Below are 18,531 nucleotides of genomic sequence, written 5' to 3'. Positions count from 1 at the left end.
GCTGATTCTATTGTCTCACCTAATGAACAAGTCTTCCAGTAAGAAGTAGCGTGTGGCAAGCTCCCTCAAATAAAAGTTTGCTCGTTCTCGCTGACTAGACGTCCAGACCCATGAGCCGATGAGCGGATGTGGTCTCCAAACCGAGCCGAGCCGAGCCGAGCCGGGTCCAAGTGTTCAACTCGAGCTGTCCAACCCGCCCGTCCCATCCTGCACGCTTTCCCCTCCTCCACGCATTTACCCTACCCGCCTCCTCCCCCACCCACTCATCCATTCTAGAACCTTCCAGAAGCCAACGCGAGAGCCCGCTGGGCATGGCGATGGCGACGCACACGGGGGTCGCCGCCTCCAAGGTCCTCATCCTCGTCGGCGCAGGTCGGTCCTAATCCCCTCCCCTCCCCGCCCTAATCTAGCGATTTTTGCGTCGGAATTCGATTCGGCTGCTGATTTCGATCCTGAAATGGTGATTTGGCGTCGCCGCAGGCCTGACGGGATCGATCGTGCTGCGGAATGGTCGCTTGTCCGATGTGTTGGCGGAGCTCCAGGTCCGTGGATATTTTCGCCTGGTGCCTCGTTAATTTTCTCGCTTTATCCATCGTCAGGGGATAAAATCCCACATGCTTAGGTTAATAGGATACCGCTGCGCTTTCTGATTGGCGCATGATTAATGATCTGCACCCTCTTAAGTACGTAATTTGGATTTTACAACTATAATTAGATGCGGGACGACACAGGGAGAAATCATGTTTTGATACCGAATTTTACAATTGTTTCCGCTTTGTCACACTCATGGATGTATGAAATGTATGGTGCAAAGCTTTTGATGATCTCATTTTCTGCGTAACAAGTGAATGCACCGATGGGCCCTCCAAATCATCCAACTTACTATTGCCCAGCCATTTCGTATTGTCTGCCACACATGTGCAAACGGTTTACATCCTTTCTTCTTCATCCTGTAGTAAGTTATGTCGACCTTCAGAGCCTTAAGAGGAACATTTCGTGTTTTTCCCTTCTCAGGAGCTCATGAAGGGCGTGAATCAGGGAGAAGGTCCAGGCGCCCTTGACATGGCCCTTATCCAAGCTCAGGTATGCAAGTGTTTATACTTACATCTTAGCATCAGCAGTTACATAGAATTGCACCAGCGTCCTTCACTTTCAGTAACTAACTTGTACTTTCTTTTGTTTTGTTTGTGTATTCCGTGTGCTGTTATTTGTTGCTAGATTCGAAATTTAGCCCAAGAAGTCAGAGATTTGACTCTATCAAAGCCCATTACCATATTGAGTGGCAAATCTGACTCTGGCGGTACGTACCTGTCTAACCATCCCCTCTCTGTGTTCTATCTTTTGCTGTCTTGGCAAGCTATGTGAAACAACTTAATCATACTCCAAATAAAAATTTCATTACAGATTTAATTGTATTATCCAAGAATGATCGAAAAAATTCAGACAGACAGTTACTTAAGACTGTACTCTTATATCTGTAACTTAAAGGAGCCCGTATTAATGTTTTCTGTAGAACTCATGAAGTATGCGCATCCACAATCTGATAATGAATGATTAATGAGTTTGACGTCCTTCAAAGTTTACAATTTAGAACAAGTAGACTGGTTAATGAAACAATACTGCTGCTATTGTTTTGATACAACATCTATGAGCCTGCAACAAGAGCTTTTTATCCCCATTCATTTTATTGCATTTACTTCTTGTATCATTTCTTTACCGGCACGTTCATTTCTCTTCAGGCAGTTTATCATCCTACATACTGCCAGCTGCTGCAGTTGGAGCATTAGGTTATTGCTATATGTGGTGTAAGGTAAGATAGATATACGCACAAAAATGTGTTTTAAGTCACAAATTCTCTATTTGCGATTCTTTTCACCAAGGTTCATGATATTTTACCTCGTTTTCTTCTCCACAAGTGTTCCTCTTACAACATTCATATACATCAACTGAATTGAAAATAGGACTTTCTTTTTCATTTGTTGTTGTTATTTGCTTTTCTGCGTTGTTTCTTGCATATATCTGAAATCTCTTGGGAAGCATGCTTTTTCTACGTGGATCCAACTGTAAACACAGATAACTGATGCATCTCCATACATGACGAAACATCCTGTCAAGAGTTTTAAATTGACTGGTGCATTGTTTCCCATGGCCACTAGGATTTATGTCAGATCCTCAGATATTTTTTATGTTAATGATGGCTCCGAGTTGTTTTTTAATATGAAACTTGCTATGCAGAGGCATAGTGGCATACATAAAGTATGTGTGTAAATTTAATCTATCATTCTTTTAATTTCTTATATGTTAATATCCTTATACAGGGATGGTCCCTCTCAGATGTCATGTTTGTCACGAAACGCAATATGGCCAGTGCTGTTGACAGCATGTCAAAGCAATTGGAGCAAGTTTCATCAGCACTAGCAGTATGTTTTAGGTGATATTGTTTCAGTTCAGTATTATCTTTCCTTTAATATCTACTGACTAGAGACTGTGGGATTCGATTAATTTCAGGCAACAAAAAGACATCTAACTAAGCGCCTCGAGAATTTGGATGGCAAAATGGACGAGCAAGTGGAGATGTCCAAACATATCCGGACTGAGGTTTGTTGCTTTGCGATGATGTTAGTCCTTAGCAGTGACATGATGACATATTGTATGATTCACACATGGGACTCAATAATTTTGTTTTCTACACATGGGATTCCATAATGATTCACAACAGTTTGTTCTTGCAGAGCGACAATTCTTCTTCCATTTTCATATTTACATCTGCAGAACTAAATTGTTTTGTACGAGTGGGCGATTCAGTCATACAGTAGTTCATCTGGAAAAACGTGTCAGGATTTTGTTTAGAACACGTGTCATCACATAAGAACATAGAAGTAATTGTTGCTTACTTGTGATCATTCTTTGCTGGGAGTGTTCATGATCAAGAGGGGCTCAAAACCAGGGTACTGTGCACTACACAATTTAATAAGCACAAAAAAAGGGCAGCCCGGTGCATGAAGCTCCCGCTTTACGCGGCGTCCGGGGAGGGGTCGGACCACATTGGGTTATTGTACGCAGCCTTTCCCTGCAATTTTTGCAAGTGCCTGTTTCCACGACTTGAACCCGTGACCTCCTGGTTTCAAGGCAGCAGCTTTTAGCACTGCGCCAAGGCTCCCCTTCACAATTTAGTAAGCACAACTCCGTTAAAAAAATGTAGGGCATCCCAAGTACTTTTTTTCTCCATATACCAGTAGGATATAATCACGGAGCAAAAAGTACGAACAACACTAGCACAAGCATAAGCAAGGTGACTCTCTTTGTAATTAATGGTCTTTGTGGACTGATCATTTTTACATATAGCTTTTTGGTGAGCTATTGCTAGTGTTTGACTTGCATGCATGGAGCAGATATAGTTTAAGTCTTTTTTGTTTTTCATTTTCTTCTGTAAGAGCGCCAAACAAATACTCAGTTTTTTTTGTTCTTCCCAACATTACAAGGGCTGTTTTGGTAATTTTCTTAGTATGTACTCAATGCTGTACAGTTGTGATGCTATTATGCTATGAAAAATCAGTTTTCTTCTCAGTTCAATAAATTTATGTAGTTCTGTTCAATGTCCACAGGTCATTGATGTTAAAACCGACCTATCTCAAATTGGCTTTGACGTTGAAGCAATTCAACAGATGGTAGCCGGATTGGTGAGTTTGGGTGTCCTGGAACCATTGTGCATAAGCCTTTGTCCAAGACCATATTATTGTTCTGACATTGTTTATTTACCATTGTCAGGAAGAGAAGATCGAGTTGCTTGACAATAAACAGGTGACTAAATGTACTCATGACTTCATGAGTGTCAATCACTTATGGAACTTCCTGAAATTCTGTTTGTTCTAACCACTTATGTTTAATGACAGGATGCGGCTAATGCTGGTATATGGTACCTTTGCCGAATGGCAGGAGGTATCAAAGAGGGATTAAACACCAAGTTTTTCCAGGTAAGCAGATCATTTGTACAGGTTTATGATTGTGTGCAATGTCCTTTTTAAGGCGTATTTGTTAAGCGATCTCATCATGTAGATTTGACTATCATGTCATGATTATTGATGTTATCGAGGTGGTTTAGCTATCTTTGTGATGATCCATATCTGTTCTTCATTTCACAGGAAGCTGATGAAAAACTAAAGCTCTTAGACGCTGCTCAAACTGAAAAGAAGTCGGTGAAGGTAAATGACCCTTTCCTCAGATACTTGCCCTCCTACCTAGGTGATCTCAATTTCTTATGCAATGCATATTATAGGGTCTTGAGCTATTTCTGGAGAGCAGCACCAAGGAAGTGAAGGCAATCGACTCCAAGCCTAACACCATTGCGCAGAACGACGCCAAGAAACCCATGAAAACATTTGACGTGCCTGTGAAGAGCGCTGCGGTGCACAGATCAAACAGGGTCTTGTTTCGGAAGGAAGGCATCGCGTTGTGATCAACGCTTGCCTCATCGCTTGCTCTGTACATTGCATTCTTGATTGCTTTGTTTGATAGAAAATATAGAAGAATAAACCTGCATCCGGAGTGATGATTTTCCAGGATAGACAGGTGGTTTTTAAATGTCGAAAGCAACTTGTATCTTTTTATTTGTATTTTGATTCAGTTACATGTTTTGATTTAATATTGTTCACTTGTAAAGAAAGTGAGGGAGAAAACAATAAATGTAATACGTTTTGCTTTCCTGTTGTATTGGGTGGAGAGCCTGCAGGCAGCATTCTTTCATTTTTCTTGATACGGTATGTGCATGTATGAATTTCATCTGGCACAGCATGGAGTAATAATAGGTGTGCAGCCGGTAACGAAGTATCTAGTTACCACTAAAAAATATTGAATTTTCAAGATATAACATTAACATATCGTGCATGTACCAAACTGTACAAATCCATGTAAAAAAATCGACTAAAACATGAGCATCGTGTACCGTTTGTTTGCTTCAGAGTTGGTACTGTTCATAGCTTAATTTTGGGTCGTTTCTTCTGTTGTGTGTCGTGTGAGTCGAATTTAGATCGTGCCAGTGATAGATGTTCAGCGGATATCATCTCGGTGAACTTCTTCTGAACCAAAGATACCAACTCCAAAGCCCTCTGAAACTCTGAAGAAAGAAGTTCTGGCGACCCGTTGCCATGAAGGTGGCGTCGGGAAAGGACGGGCGAACCATTGTGGATTCTGAATGCACCTCGATCGCAAGCTCGCAGCTGGTAATCTCTGCTCGAGCGCTCTGCCCTGGAGTCCCGCACAGATCCCTTTGCCTATAGGAATGAGCCGCTCTCTGCCCGTGCGCCCGGCGACGGTCCCCCGGCGGCCAGTGAATCCTTCCGCATCGGCCGGCGACCCCTCCCGGCACCGGCAGCGCGGTGAGCTTCTCGATTCCATTTTCCGCATTCTTTTTGTTCCTCATTCTGAATCCTAGGTTTTGATTTGGCGCAATGTAAACCCTAGTTCTCAGAGATAGATTTAGGGGAGTTCTCAATAAAAGAAAAGAGATGGATTTGGGGTGAAATAGAGCCATAGCGGTGTGTTGAGGAGAAAAGGCACTATGTACCTGATACCATTGTCATTCCGCATTGCATATGTTATCATGTGTCATTTTCGTTTTTTTTTTCTTTTCGAAAATCCATTTTCCTAGTATGGAGTAATCTATTTTGCGGATTTTGTGAGATTAAGGAATGAGAGAGAAATACGAGAACAGCTTAGCTCCAAGGGAGCCCCCAGCACACGTCCTTCTATGGTGAGCTGGTCTCTGGTGGGGAGAAGAAGCAAGCAAGGGCGGAGTTCCATTTCCATTGAACAACGGGCTAAGTTATTTCATTCCGTAAAAGGTTCATGTATGGACAATCGTGGAGATGGTCATCAACTCTAGGGCATTCACGAATATGATCATCTACTTAGTGCATTTTATGAAGGTCAACAAACATGAGGCAATTCATCAGCTTTCACTTAATTGTTCCTATAGTCGAACATAGCTAGTCAGCACAAGCTCAGATTACAAACTGTGGGAACCGAGTAAAGTTCTGGTGGCTGGATGCCCGCTGTGCGTGCCACCCCACCATAGTTTGACGCAATCGTGGCCACAATTCTGGATGTCTCATCTTCAATTTTTTTTTTCAAATTACAAACCATGTGTCATGTACATCAGAGTTCCTCGGTATATATATTTAATAAAATTTACATATGAAATATTGTGTTCACGGTTATATAAGTATGTAACAAATAGTAGTGAAACAAATCCTTAAGCACAATTCACAATTTGCCGGTATCAGGCCAGTAGCTCATGGGAGAAACCTCTGCACCTTCTGGAAGGATATTTATTCTTCCCAGCGTGTAAGATAGGAGCAAAGTTAAATTACTCAAGCCCCCCATTTTTCATGGATGCCAGCTTGTTACCTGTCATCCTTTCTGCAGGAGGGACATATCAGAGTAGTTTAGTCATAACTCATAAGTGTTCAAGATAGCATGTTAAATGTTGAAACTGAATAGTCTGTCTTCCAGTGAACTATAGTTGTTACTTTTGAGGGTTTTCATTGTAAGTATTTACCATTTCTTTAATGAGTACTTAACTAAATTGTCAGGTGAAAACTGCAATATGAGTGGATTCCATGACAATGTTCCACCAGCTGACAATGGAATATAGCACAATGTGTACTTACGGGATCTGTACTTGCTCAAAATCCTCCTCACTTGACCTGATGATGACCTCGCGTCCTGCCCTATGGAGTAGGTAGCATTGTACTTGATCCAACTCGGGCATCGCTATCACTTTCACCTTCTTAAGTTCCTTCAGTTGTTGCAATCCTTGTGGAAGTGCCTTCAGCTTGGTGCACTTGCAGAGAGTTAGTATTCTGAGCTTCGGCATTGCACCATCCTCCAATATCCACTCCTCGATATCTAGATCGTGGAGTACCAAATTGTAGAGATTTGGAAATCCACCAGAAGGGCAGGTCATGGTTGCACCAGTATAGGACTTGACCCCTATTTCTAACACATTCAGGACCGTTAGCCAGCTCCCAAGTGTTGGCATGGGGTCTTCATCATTCAGCAAATTAGGACAGCTAATTTTCAGCCATCTCAGGTTGTGCGGGAGGAGAAACAGATCAGGAAGTTGTAGGTCGTTGGGCACACCAAACCTGTCCTCACATGCCCCAATCATTTCCAACTGTTTGATAATCTCGTAGTGCTTCCCAAAACACCGGGACGGATTTCCTTCCATTCTACCAATCACTGCTTCCCATTGCTTTGGCATGTTGGACGACAGGAATATGAAAAGAGATTTCAGGTTGCTTTGCATGGTAATGTTCTGCATGGACCATGACTTGACTTTGTAGATATGGACATACTTCAATGTCAAAATGCTCAAGAGAGAAATAGGAAGTGCTTCCATTGTGGCATCTCTCGCATCAAAAGTATGCAGGTTTGCGAGATTACTGACAGAAGCAGGAAGTACATATGTGCCACCTTTCAAGCCAAGATACCTCAGATGTACCATATGGCCGATCTCTCTAGGAAGATGCCATCTTGCTCTCATGCCATCAAAGTAGAGCACCCTCAAGTAATGTAGTCCCTTAGAAGGGAAAGCTTTCCATTCTAATTGAGCTGCATTGTGGATCAGCAAGGTGTGCAGATTTGGTATTACGACACCAACTCTTACGCAAACAGAGTCATGGAGAACCACTCTGTAAGCTCTCATTTCATCAGAATATGACGTATCCACTTCATTGCTGGAACTGCAGTCTTTAAAGAACCCTTCTCTTCGAGCTCGCCCAATTCCCCAGTCACGCAACACATCATGCACTTTTATGGTCTTGATGCACTTGGAGCTGCTCTTTTCAATTAGGATCATACAACGCTGTGCCAGTTCTTCCACATAACCGATTGCTGTTTCTTCAAGGGAGCATCCACGAACATTTGGTATAAAACCCTCTGAAATCCATAAATTTGTAAGTAGGCCAACCGGGACCGCATAGTCTTCCGGGAATGATGTGATGTACAAAAAGCATGCCTTCAGATTAGTTGACAGATCATAGTAACTTAGGTCCAGTATGGCTCTGATGTCACCTTCATTCTTCATTACATCCCAATTTATGCTAGTAACCATTCTTCTCCACTCGGTAATTTTTAGATTCTTTGAAAGGAAGCCTGCTATCACTACAATTGCAAGAGGCAAGCCATTACACTTGAACGCAAGTATCTTGCCTAGTTCTCTGAAGCTATCCAGATCATTTCTTCCATCGGCAACATAGTAAGGGAATGCCTTCCTGTTGAACAACTCGATACTTTCCTCGTTGTTGAGGAGCTTTACCGCATGGATTATTTTTCTTGTATTGGGATGATTGGAAACTGCTGAATTGCGAGTTGTTATAACTATTCTGCTTCCATTTTTTACATCGGGAAAGGTGGCTTGGATCATATCCCAATCCTCTTTTCTCCATACGTCATCTAAAACTACAAGGTATCTTTTATCCTTTAGAAAACTGGATATCTTCTTTATAATTTCTATCTCTTTCATTTCTCCTATTTCTTCGAAATCTTGAGTACCCATGGCCCCTTTAGCGATATCCTTTAGTGCACCATAGGCTGTAAATTGTTGTGAGATACATATCCATACACACGAGTTGAAATGTTTTTTTGAGACGAGATTGTAGACCTTCTTGGCAATGGTTGATTTTCCTGCTCCTCCTGGACCAACAAGTGAGATGACGGTGAGATCCTTATTCTCCGAGTCAAGCAGTTCATCCTTAATTTGGTCGATTTGACTATCAAAGCCAATGACATCGACCTCATCCTCGAAGTCAGGAAGTGTCAGCCTCCTAGCGCGCAAGCTTTCGTTCTCATCCATACTATATCTCGTCTCATTCAGATTAGTACTAACAATGCTATATTTTATGAAATCTTGGAAGATTGTACGCACTCTTGCCATAACTCTATCAATCCTTTTTCCTATAATGTACAGATGCATCCAGTGGAAGGGGTACTGAGCACCCTTTGATATGGCACCCATGAAGGACCGTTTTCTGTTGCTCTCCCTCGCCAAGATATTCGCCATGTCAATTATGATCTCAACCTTGTAAGCTACATCCCTGACCTCGGACACCAGGTGGTTCACCATTTCGCCTCTCTCCATCCTCGTATCGGTATCTCTGAGGAAGCACTGCATGCGCTTGAGCTCGGACTTGAGAGCCTCCACCTTGCCAGGAACCTCGCTCAGAGAAGCAGCCTCCTGAATCACAGTGGCTCCTACCCTGTGCAACACTGTGGCAACTGCTTGCTCGGCCATCTCTCTCAAATTTCGCGTTCTGGAAGCACGGAATTATGCAACCTACATACAGATGATCATAAACGAGGTATGAACGCCTGATTCATGTACTGAAAGTTGAAACATGTACTTGTCAAATAAAAGTGATCTATCATATTATTCCCGTAATGATCTGACTCTGTTCCGTACTATCAATGTGTTCTGGAAAGAGACAATGGATAGCTAAATTCATTTTCCTTTTTTTTGACCATGAAACTTTTTCCCCTACGGTGTGATTTTCAATTAAATGAGACAAAAGGTAGAAGGTGACCATAAATTCTTTTTCCTGTTTATTAGAGTTCCAGAGCCAGAAGACAAGATGCAACCTCTCAAGAGAGTCTGAACTAGGAATCGTACCTCTGCTATCCGCCAAGTGAGACAATGGATTCTGCCATCCTGGATCGTGGATCTGGTTGCCTAGAGCAGCGGGCGTGTTGGATAACCATCCGAAGTCGTCTCAGGCCATGTCCCTGACAGAGAGATGTTGTTTCAATACTCTGGACAGCAGCGTGGACGTTGACTCCGGGTGGATGTCCTGACGGGTTCCCGACTTAGTGCGCTGCATCATTGCATCAGTTTGTCCATCCAGTCACCTATCACGGAAGGTATTATACTCAGCAAACGATTTGTATGGAAGGTGTAGTGACTCAGTCTGTAAAAATGAGTTTCGTCATGTGGTTGTTTGTGAGTTTAAGTTGTAAGCCGTGTGGCATGGTGTGCGTCTGCGTGTCTTTGTGGCCATTTTTGGCATTGTAATTTGTATTGGCCTTCTTGGCTGTCCTGGTTTTTATCTTTTTTATGAATATGATACGTCCTGATGACGTATTATAGGAAAATAAGGAATATATTCTCTCTGTTCTAACTTATGTTGCATATAATTGTAGTCATAGTCAATATTCTAAAAGCTTGACCAAATACATATGAAAAAGTATAAACACCTAAAATATCGAACTTATATTATGAGAACCACCATGAAATATATTTTCATAATGTATGCATTAGATATGCAATAATTAATGTGCATGTCTTTATTATAGCCAACCTTCTTTGACTTTGATTAAAAATTATATGCAACATATTTTTTGACAGAAAGAGTATTGCCCAGCTTCTTCATTTACTTTAGCAGCACACAAATCTTAATGGGCTCGCCCATTGGCCTATCCTGTTGTGGTAGAGTAGTAGTTTTTTTTTCTGTATACACTAAACAAAATAAAAGATTCTGGTGCTAACTTAAATAGGCAAAATATAGTTTCATGTGACACCTAATTTTTGTTTCTACGGCTTGTAAGATTTGTGTGTATACAGTAAACAAATGTTCATGCTACTAGTGCAAAATATTTGTAGAATCACTAAACAAAATTTGGTAAACATATCTTTTTGTATGTATTTCATAAACAAATGTTTTTTGACTTCGGCGATGGAGGGGTGAGGACAGCGGTGCGCCTTCGGCTCGTGCTAGTGTCTGTAGTCGTCGGTAGGTGGTCCGAGTACTAATTTGTATTTTTCTTTACTTTTTAAGTAATTTGTACTACTGTTGATGATTATTAATAGATCGAATTTCTGGTGAATTTCTCGCAAAAAAATCATGTATTTGCAATCTCACCTCAACACCTTACCGGTGGTCCAGCGGCCAGCCAGGATTGATCGCGTCACGTATGTACGAGATCTGTTTACTCCCTTGTTTGAGGGGGGAAAAAAAAGGACGGCTGGATCCAGATAACCTGGTCCAGGGCGCCGTTATCCGGCAAGAAAATGTGCAACACATTCGGACGATCGACTGTAGTAGTAGCTGGAGCCGTTGTTACACGAGATTATTGTTTTTCGTACGGAACACCGCCTCCCAAAAAATGCAGCACAACGGCGTCACGACTCCCGACCGAGCTGTGCCTGTGCCTGTGCCTGCACGGATCCCCTGCTGCACGCTGAGCTATGGCTGCTGCGTGCACGCGAGATCATCGGAGGAGGCAGGAAGTCAATGCGGCGTGCATCGCGAAAATTTGGAGGCATCGATCGGCTGCCCGGTTTAAACCGAGACCCATCTCAAGAAGCTCCAATCCCGATCGAACGGGAGCAGACGACCAGGCCATCTGACACACAACACCACGGGGTAAAAAAAAGTACTCCTATGCCCCACTGGGTTATGCATCGGAGCATCTCCAGCGGCCGTAAAATGGCTGCTTATGTTCGTGCAAATAAAACAATGGATATTCTGCGCAAATTGATCGGCACTGTTTGTCGAGACGCATTTCTAGCCTAAATTTGCGTAGCCGCTGCGCGGTCAGCGCATGTCCCCCAGACTCGCCTGGCAGCGACTTTCCTTGTTACGTCTTGTGAGCACAGTGCAGCAACATCGTTTGGCCAGTCTGTAATGCGGTACTGGCTCGCCTTCCGTACGCCAATGCTGACAAAGGCGGCGCACCAAGCATTGAAGACTAGGCCAAGTTTCCGTCCATTTAAAAGGGGGCATGCCACATCAACCCCTCCTACATCTAGCGCCCACGTCATTGCCACTTCTCTCCTCAAGCTTCCTCACACTGAATGCATTGGCGAGGGGTGGGGCTTCGCGGGTCCAAGAACGACTATGAGGCCACCTCCGCTCGTGACGGAAAGAAGAAGGAGTGACAGCGTCACTACGTGCCGGTCGACGTCGCGTGGCAGCTGTTCGAGGAGGACTGGGCGGCACCATGGCCGGATGTAAGCCTGTCGTCTGGGTGGCTTCTCAACTCCAGCCATGTGCCAGTGCCTCCAGTATCACAAGTGGGCCGTGAGCGCCGTAACGAGGTACAACGCCGTTGGTTCATCCTGCCACCGGATCTACAAGATGATCCGGCTTTTGGCCTCCACTCAGAAAACTGGCTCACGTTCAGCTTGGGAGTTTGACCCACGGTGCCGAGCGGGCTACCTCGGTGAAATTGCCTTCTTCAACCGCGAGCTTGGAGTCGGCCTGACCGACGACAGGAAGACGAAGACCAAGGCCATGTCGACGAGGTGGACGGTGGCCAGGGAGACGCCCTCATCGTCAACGCCGCTCCTCTAGACGCATTGGCGAACCGGAGATCCAGCCGCTGGACCTCTTGGAGGAGGAGGCCTTCAAGTTGGCCATCGCCCATAGTTAGCTGGAGGAGCTCGGCTGGTGGAATGGCCTCGCCGTACAGCTGCGCGAGTCCGCCCTGGCTCAGGGTGCGCCGACGACTCATCCGAAAACTAGCAGTAGATCAGAAGCAATGACGTGGGGGAGTGGATTGGAAGACTAACCACACTGTGGACGCGTCGATTCGCGACGAAGAGTCGACGACGGTCCCTCAGCGGCCCTCCCGTGACGGTCACCGGCCTCGGACGCGTCGAATCAGGAGGTCGCGCCACCGAACGAACCCATCCTCGTAATTGTCGACTTGTCTTTGATGTCGTCGAGCCGGACGGGCACCTCGTCCCGCTCCTCGTCCTCTATGGCCGCGTGCTCGCGGGGTCGCGGTGGTGGATGCTGCGGGGCGGCGGACCGTGAGGAGCAGCGGCGGGTACGCGCGCGCGAGACGTCACGGAGGTTGGGAAGAGCGCTCGCGAGTGGCCGGACCCGCGCACGGCTGCGGCGGAGGAGGGAGGCCGCGTAGGCCGCGGTTGTGGCCATGGCGAGGGTGGTGGGGGATGAGGAGGTGATATGAGGGGGGGGGGGGAGGGATCTCGCCATGGCAAGCACGTTGGGAGTGTCGATCCACACGACCCCGCCATCGACGCCCACCAGTACTCCCCACAAGCGAGTACACCGGATCACCGCTGATTTCCGCCGGTCGTCTCGCCGCCGACGAGCCCGATTTAGCGGTGGATTCGCGAGAAGAGTGGACCAAGCCTAGAGGCGGAGAGGGGAATGGAGAGGATGGGGACCGACGAAGGGAAGGAAGAGAGATGCGTTGTGTGGTTAGTTTGGACGGTAGTGCGGTTTCGTTCCAGCCACCAGATGACGATCGGACGGACGCGAAGGTGGAGCACTGTGTAAAACCGGAGAGTGCCCAGGCAATAATTAGAATTTGGGTTTGACAAATTTATCACTCTGAGGCGTGAGGCAATCACTGCAAAACTGCCCGAGCTGTCCAAGCCTCTAATTTCTAGCTGTAACAAATAGGACCGAAGATCCTGATCTCAGCCAGATATACAAAGAGAAACTAAAAGATACATCCCGATTGGCAAGAGAACTCCATGGTTTGCAAAAAATTATTGAAGTATAAAATTACATGCAAATGATCGAGGAAAATAACAGGGAAACTAAAAGATACATCACGATTTGCACAGTAGGATGTACTCCGTATATATTTGTACTTGCAGTAGAGAGCATTTACAAAAGCATCAGGTTTTGCCTAGTTTTAGGAACCAAACTTACAACTAGACTATGGAACTAGAAATGTGAACTGTGACAACCCATGAACATCTCGAACTGACGAACTGACACGAAACATGACAAACTGCATGCGCAAAGAACCTGTAAGGAAGCATGTGATCCACGAAATCTCCCAGGAGCATTTCAATATCTTGAAATTTTGGAATTTATGAAATCTTCATAAGATAATACCCTGCTATGCTTTAACTGCAAAAAAACAGAAGCACAACTATAAAAGAATTAGTAGTTATTGTGTATTGATTTTTAGAAAGTGAAGAAGAATCATGGCATGTATAAAAAATGCTGATTTTAAAAACAAAAGGGACAGAAACATTGTGCTGACAGTTCTTCTATGCCTCTGGTTTTGTAGGTATGGAATTCTGGTTTCCTGACCTAAACAATCCACTGAAGATGAAGAAGATGATCAACAAAAACATACATCCTCTACTATATAATTACATACAAAGTGTTATTTACTGGGATTGTTACATCAATGATCGCTGCAAAAACACTACTGTATTTACATACAAAAGTGTTAATGCTAACAGAAAAATACATCCTACATACTAATTAAAAATCTGTGATTATGTATTTACTGCCCAATTTTACATCATACATGATATATGCGGTAAAAACCCACACACAACATAAAAATAATTTGAACTACTGGTATTTTAAAAACAACAACCTATGTGTTGTAAAAAAAACCCAACTCCATGCGTTTATATGTATGTATTGCCCATTTTTTACATCCCGTGTCAATGCAAAAACAAGACAAAGAGCTTACCTATAATTAACACCGAGTGTATAAATGTACATCCTATGAAAATGCTAGTAATCTATGACCATACTATGATGTATTTATTACCAAGTTTTTCCATCCTATGATACTAACAGGAACATCCACACTGCATATTATGATTAAAAACTACAGAAAACAAAAACAACCTCCTGTATGTCGCAAAAAAACTAAATCATTTAGATTAGGATGTACATATTTTCCATATTTACAACCGGTGGGTTTGCAAAAATATCCCAGTACTTTGCTTCGGGTTAAAAAAGCACAAGTGTACCAAAAGATACATCCTGTGAGAGCGCAAATGCTAAGGCCAGATACCCAGGATGTATATATTACAGAAAATACACATCCTGCTATACAACTATCTGAATGCAGTGCTCTGAAACTGAAAAAATCAGGAAAGATAAGAAATTAAAATCACCTGGTTTAACCAAGTCTTTGAGACTATAATCAAGAACGGTTTGGCTATCTTACTAGCTTGTAGGATAGCTGCCTTCCTGGAACATACTCCATCACCAGGCATATCTTCGCCCTTCACGCGACCACCTGCGGGTACATATATGCACAAAAAAAGGCTCATTTCTGCTTAAAATGGTAAGCTCCTTACTGGGTAGTACTATTACATATATGTGGAAGCGAAATAAGTGTAATGGTGAACCAAAGTAGTACTAGTATTGCTAATTCTGAGCTGGCTAAATCATTTCTAATATGGTTCACATCAGCCTTGAGAAAATATGGCTGAGGCTATATAAATTCAGATGCTTTTACATACCGAATCCCATCTGTTTACGTCGTGTATCTTAACTATGTTCGGGTGATTGAGAAGCTTCGCGCTGATCTTTCTCTTCACCTTCAAAAAACTAAGCAATGCAACCATAAAGAAGATTCAGTTGAACACCAGAACATTGTTTGCAAAGACACGTAGGACCAATGCAGCCTGCACCTAAACCACGGACAGTGACATACCTGATACATGAGGTTGTTCCTGAAAACCGTGCTCCTGTCGATGAACTTCACGGCGACGGTGCCGCTGGTCTCTACGTCGACGACGAGCCTGACCTTGGCAAGGCGTCCTTTCCAATGGTCCGGCCGACCCTGTACTTCCCGATGCACCATCTTCCTGACTTCCTCTGCACATGAAGAGATGCAGTAACAAGCAGACAATAGCAGACCTCAACCGGCTGTGGTGCTGCTTCAGAACCAAAACAGCAGAATGATTATGACTGAAAAATACATCCTACATACAATTGTGATGTCCTGTATATGTATTATTGAGCTAAATCTACATGTAATACCTGAGCCTACTCTAAAACAGATTAAACACACCTCATGGAGGATGTAAACTGAACCCGACCCCCCTCCCCCCATGAGCACCGCCGCGCCTGCTAGCTCCTACCACCCAACGTGAAATCAAGAAAAACTAGCAGTAGATCAGAAGCAATGACGTGGGGGAGTGGATTGGAAGACTAACCACACTGTGGACGCGTCGATTCGCGACGAAGAGTCGACGACGGTCCCTCAGCGGCCCTCCCGTGACGGTCACCGGCCTCGGACGCGTCGAATCAGGAGGTCGCGCCACCGAACGAACCCATCCTCGTAATTGTCGACTTGTCGTTGATGTCGTCGAACTGGACGGGCACCTCGTCCTGCTCCTCGTCCTCTATGGCCGCGTGCTGCGGGGTCGCGGTGGTGGATGCTGCGGGGCGGCGGACCGTGAGGAGCAGCGGCGGGTACGCGCGCAGAGACGTCACGGAGGTTGGGAAGAGCGCTCTGCAGGTGGCCGGACCCGCGCACGCTGCAGCGGAGGAGGGAGGCCGCGTAGGCCGCGGTTGTGGCCATGGCGAGGGTGGTGGGGGATGAGGAGGTGATATGAGGGGGTGGAGGGAGGGATCTCGCCATGGCAAGCACGTTGGGAGTGTCGATCCACACGACCCCGCCATCGACGCCCACCAGTACCCCCCACAAGCAGTACACCGGATCACCGCTGATTTCCGCCGGTCGTCTCGCCGCCGACGAGCCCGATTTAGCGGTGGATTCGCGAGAAGAGTGGACCAAGCCTAGAGGCGGAGAGGGGAATGGAGAGGATGGGGACCGACGAAGGGAAGGAAGAGAGATGCGCTGTGTGGTTAGTTTGGACGGTAGTGCGGTTTCGTTCCAGCCACCAGATGACGATCGGACGGACGCGAAGGTGGAGCACTGTGTAAAACCGGAGAGTGCCCAGGCAATAATTAGAATTTGGGATATAATTAAGCTGAATCGTCAGACGAAGATACATGGTTGAAAAAATAGACGAGGACACACCTCTGGTTTCAGTCAATGGAGAGGTAGCAATTAACCACGGCTCAAAACATTGAAACAGAAGCTAGCCATCATACATACCGAACCCCAGATAAACCATTTCCTCTCCGTCCTCGTCGTACTCCTTCGGAGGTTCAGCGTCTTCCTGTGGCATCTCGGCGTAGCCACGGTCGGCGAGCTGGGCCTTGACGAACTCCTGCACCGCGCGCTTCCTGTCACGGAGCTCCCTGCAGTAGTACATGGCGTAGAGGTGCATCCTGCGCTGCTCATCCTCCGTCATGTCGCCGTCGCCGTCGATTGGTAGCTCCGGGATCTTATAGTCCGTGTTCCAGGACAGTATGAAGTCCACGTGCTCCTGCGGGTACCTTGTCCTCGTCGTCTCTTCTTCCTGGCAGTGGCTGGTCTCCTCGGTGGCCAGCTCTGTGCAAGAACACTTGTTCCCCTTCAGTTCCTCCTCGTTGTGCACATGGCGGGCGGCCAGTTCTGTGCGGTGCCGCCGCTTGTTCCCGTTGGCCTCCTCCTCGTGATCATCGCCGGTGAGCTGTGTGCTGGGCCGCTTCTTTTTATGTTTCGCCTCCGCCGCTGGCGCCGCCTCTTGGGCGTTGAGACCGGCCGCCATCTCCACGTCGATGTTCCCAAACTTTCTTTTCTCTCTAGCAATGGCAACAAGCGGCGGGCCTAGGGATTTGACGGCGTCTGGGCTAATCGGTGACGGCTATATAGATTCGGCCCGGCCAATCTTCCTCTCGGACTCGTAGTCGGACTGAAAACGGTGTTAGCTTCCTCGTAGCAGTCTCCTCCGGGAGATTTTATAATTTGCCACACTTTTCTTTGCACTTCTATCATTTGCCATTTTATGTGTCACTCCCTGCAAAAAAAAAGGAGATGCAGATGAATTGCGCATCCCGGAGACCTTGTGAGGAAGGCGGAGACCGAGTCTTCGCCGACCTGAACTTTTCCCGGTTCCCGACTGTGATCTGACGTGATCTCCTGCTCCTTATTTGGTTATTTGGAGATCTAGGATCCCGGTGACGATCTAGAGGAGGATGATCTCGAGACCTAAAGGATCATACGAACTCAAGATGGAGATGTCGCCGAATCCCCGTCTTCCGTTCCTCGCCATGGTGCACTGGACAGAGGCCCAGAACCAACACTCCACTGCGACGACTCTGTTCAGCCTCGCCGACGCGAGGCCCCTCGGCGGCGGCCATGGTCTGGAGGAGGAGCTGAAGAACAAGTCCATGTGCCCCACAGCACAGGGCTGGATACTAGTCCATGATCGCGCGACCACGTACCTGCTGGATGCTAAGAGCCTCCAAAAGATCCAGCTGCCGCATCTCGCGGTGGAGCAACGCCTGATCCCGTACTGCAGCTGCCTGCTCCGAGGCGAGCCGACGGCTGCGGGGTGCCTCGTGCTCCTGGTCGAGCCCGCCGCCGCCTTCATATGGTACTGCCGCGTCGGCGACGGCGGCGAGTGGACCAAGCACCAATACGACATCGGGTCCGTGGGAGACGGGACCTTCGTTGAGAAAAGCCTGATCGCCCCGATTGCCGCCTGCAGGGGCAGGTTCTACTTCAACGCCATGTCCACCGAGATGCGTGTGCTGGAGCTCCGTGCCGGAGCAGCGCCGGCGTTCGGCTCGGTGGCGACGGAGCGTGCGGAGGCGGACAGGTACACGCAGGCGATGGTGTTCATGCTGACGGCCGACGGGGAGGAGGATGAGGAGGATCTTTACAAGGTCGTGCTGCTGCACA

The 18,531-nt window shown here is 46.1% G+C and overlaps 2 protein-coding genes across 3 annotated transcripts; one reads left to right on the top strand and one right to left on the bottom strand.

Annotated features, from left to right (window-relative positions):
• The first annotated feature begins 239 nt into the window (after positions 1 to 239).
• On the top strand, positions 240 to 4,703 carry LOC124653463. The gene is made up of 12 exons (XM_047192524.1): positions 240 to 372; positions 481 to 542; positions 1,015 to 1,083; positions 1,219 to 1,300; positions 1,740 to 1,810; positions 2,319 to 2,420; positions 2,509 to 2,598; positions 3,606 to 3,680; positions 3,769 to 3,801; positions 3,894 to 3,974; positions 4,143 to 4,202; positions 4,277 to 4,703. The coding sequence occupies exons 1-12, from the start codon at positions 312 to 314 to the stop codon at positions 4,454 to 4,456; spliced, it is 966 nt and encodes a 321-aa protein (XP_047048480.1). The 5' UTR covers positions 240 to 311; the 3' UTR covers positions 4,457 to 4,703.
• Positions 4,704 to 6,144: 1,441 nt separating this feature from the next.
• LOC124653376 (probable disease resistance RPP8-like protein 2) lies at positions 6,145 to 9,887 on the bottom strand. 2 transcript variants are annotated; one of them, XM_047192441.1, is made up of 3 exons: positions 9,668 to 9,887; positions 6,669 to 9,334; positions 6,145 to 6,417 (listed from the first exon to the last, which is right to left on the bottom strand). In XM_047192441.1, exons 2-3 carry the CDS (start codon positions 9,290 to 9,292, stop codon positions 6,402 to 6,404), a joined length of 2,640 nt encoding a protein of 879 aa, XP_047048397.1. In that variant the 5' UTR covers positions 9,293 to 9,334; positions 9,668 to 9,887; the 3' UTR covers positions 6,145 to 6,401. The 2 variants fall into 2 exon arrangements, with proteins under 2 accessions (XP_047048397.1, XP_047048396.1); XM_047192440.1 differs by lacking the exon at positions 6,145 to 6,417 and having other exon boundaries at positions 6,665 to 9,334.
• Between the last annotated feature and the right edge of the window lie 8,644 nt (positions 9,888 to 18,531).

Source organism: Lolium rigidum, chromosome 5, assembly GCF_022539505.1.
Source record: "Lolium rigidum isolate FL_2022 chromosome 5, APGP_CSIRO_Lrig_0.1, whole genome shotgun sequence".
Lineage (NCBI taxonomy): Eukaryota > Viridiplantae > Streptophyta > Magnoliopsida > Poales > Poaceae > Lolium > Lolium rigidum.
This window is presented reverse-complemented; position numbering and strand designations above follow the sequence as displayed.

What these genes read in the sequence shown, in the direction of transcription:
- LOC124653463 (XM_047192524.1), top strand. Translation starts at nt 312, where the DNA reads ATGGCGATGGCGACGCACACGGGGGTCGCCGCCTCCAAGGTCCTCATC. An exon ending in ATTGCTATATGTGGTGTAAG is followed by an intron (nt 1,811 to 2,318) that starts GTAAGATAGATA and finishes ATCCTTATACAG; the next exon opens with GGATGGTCCCTCTCAGATGT. An exon ending in CTGAAAAGAAGTCGGTGAAG is followed by an intron (nt 4,203 to 4,276) that starts GTAAATGACCCT and finishes TGCATATTATAG; the next exon opens with GGTCTTGAGCTATTTCTGGA.
- LOC124653376 (XM_047192441.1), bottom strand. Translation starts at nt 9,292, where the DNA reads ATGGCCGAGCAAGCAGTTGCCACAGTGTTGCACAGGGTAGGAGCCACT.